General features: G+C 36.9%; 1 protein-coding gene across 1 annotated transcript; it reads left to right on the forward strand.

Annotated features, from left to right (window-relative positions):
• Nucleotides 1-792: 792 nt before the first annotated feature.
• Nucleotides 793-1341, forward strand: LOC124636690 (dopamine D2-like receptor). The gene has a single exon (XM_047172852.1). It carries the CDS (start codon nt 793-795, stop codon nt 1339-1341), a length of 549 nt encoding a protein of 182 aa, XP_047028808.1.
• Nucleotides 1342-1593: the final 252 nt, after the last annotated feature.

The following is a 1593-nucleotide window of genomic DNA, read 5'->3' on the forward strand; positions in this document are numbered from 1 at the left end:
TTGTAAAATCCACACAATATTTCAAATCGAGTACTAAACGTCTATTATTGCTTCTTTTATAAGAAACTATTTTTATATCAACGTGAATAATGTTCGTACATTTTTAACTCGACTATCTGAAAAATACTTTTTCATCTCATTTTAAATCGATTACGGAGTCTCGACAATCAAATCTGTAGCAGCCACTATTTGTAGCAATTTTTTGTACATTTTTAACTTGACTTTAATAAAATTACTTTTTCATCTCTAATCCTTCAATCTCAAAACACTTAAGGGACAGCAATTAAAGCGGCGCTTAACGGAAACTTAAGTATAATCTATCATGCCGATAACCACTCCTGATTTTTCTCAAATCAATCATTTTAAATTGACTTGGAGAATTATAAAAAAGATTGTGGATGAGTGCTTCAATTGACGTCCTTGAAGATTGATTGACGAGTGTAATCCTGTGATCTGCGGGGCTTAAATGCGAATCGTTCAGTTTGATAATCAAGTTTAATGGTTTTTTGTTTAGTCTGTTTACCTATATTTAGTGACCGTCCGTTGATATATATGATAACATAATTATTTTCTGAATACACACTTCAGTCTAACAACTAAATGATCACTATTTTAAAAATATTGAACTGAACTGCTCCGATTCATACAAAAAGGCTGCACTAGCAAAACTTCCCCCGCGAACTCTCACAAATAGCCTCGATTTATGAAAACATTAATCAAACTTTTTCTTTGTTGCAGATGCGACGCGTCAACTAGCACAAATGGCCGCGACGGGGGCACGCGAGAACGACGATGAAGGCTCGAAGCTCCAACCCGAGCTCTGAACTGACAATGAGCACAACACTAGTGCCATACCACAACAATACACATTACACTACGTACCTCTACCCATCCAAACGACCGCCTGACGTCAGAAATGCTACCCTCAAACTCGAAGTCAGGGACACAAACACCAGTGGTGACTTTATGAAGCTAGTCGAAGACTTCAGTGATTACTTCTATGGTAACACCTCCCATGACTTTAGTACCAACGCGAGCCAATTAGATTTGGCAGACGTGTACGGTTACACAAACTGTAGTTTTAATGGCACTTTCAATATATCATGTTTTAATAGACAAGTAGATGATTCGGATCAGAATCTGTGGGCGTTATTGCTGTTAATATTTCCTTTTTTCACGTTGTTTGGGAATGTGTTAGTGATTATGAGTGTAGTGCGGGAGAGGACGCTGCAAACCGTGACTAATTATTTTATAGTGAGTTTGGCTGTTGCTGATCTACTGGTGGCAGTCGTCGTGATGCCCTTCGGAGTTTATTACTTGGTGAGTCTTAGCTTTAGTTAATTTATCATATAAGAGTTATTGTTCACAGAACATTTTATTAATATCTACGTTAAATTTAATGATCGTCGCACTCTGAGATATATAATTACTTGTACCTATATCACATTCTTCAGCCCACAGTTCATTAATTTTTGCAAAGTGATCCGTTTCATCATATTCCATCAATGCTATCAGAGTAAGAGGTTTCGGTTCAAGAACCTTTTAGCGGATAAACACGACGTTTTCCTTGTGAGAGAATATTTTTAACAACCC

The sequence above is a fragment of the Helicoverpa zea genome, chromosome 14, assembly GCF_022581195.2.
Source record: "Helicoverpa zea isolate HzStark_Cry1AcR chromosome 14, ilHelZeax1.1, whole genome shotgun sequence".
Taxonomy (NCBI): Eukaryota; Metazoa; Arthropoda; class Insecta; order Lepidoptera; family Noctuidae; genus Helicoverpa; species Helicoverpa zea.

Excerpts from the sequence above, each read along its gene's own strand:
- LOC124636690 (XM_047172852.1), top strand. The coding sequence starts at position 793 with ATGAAGGCTCGAAGCTCCAACCCGAGCTCTGAACTGACAATGAGCACA.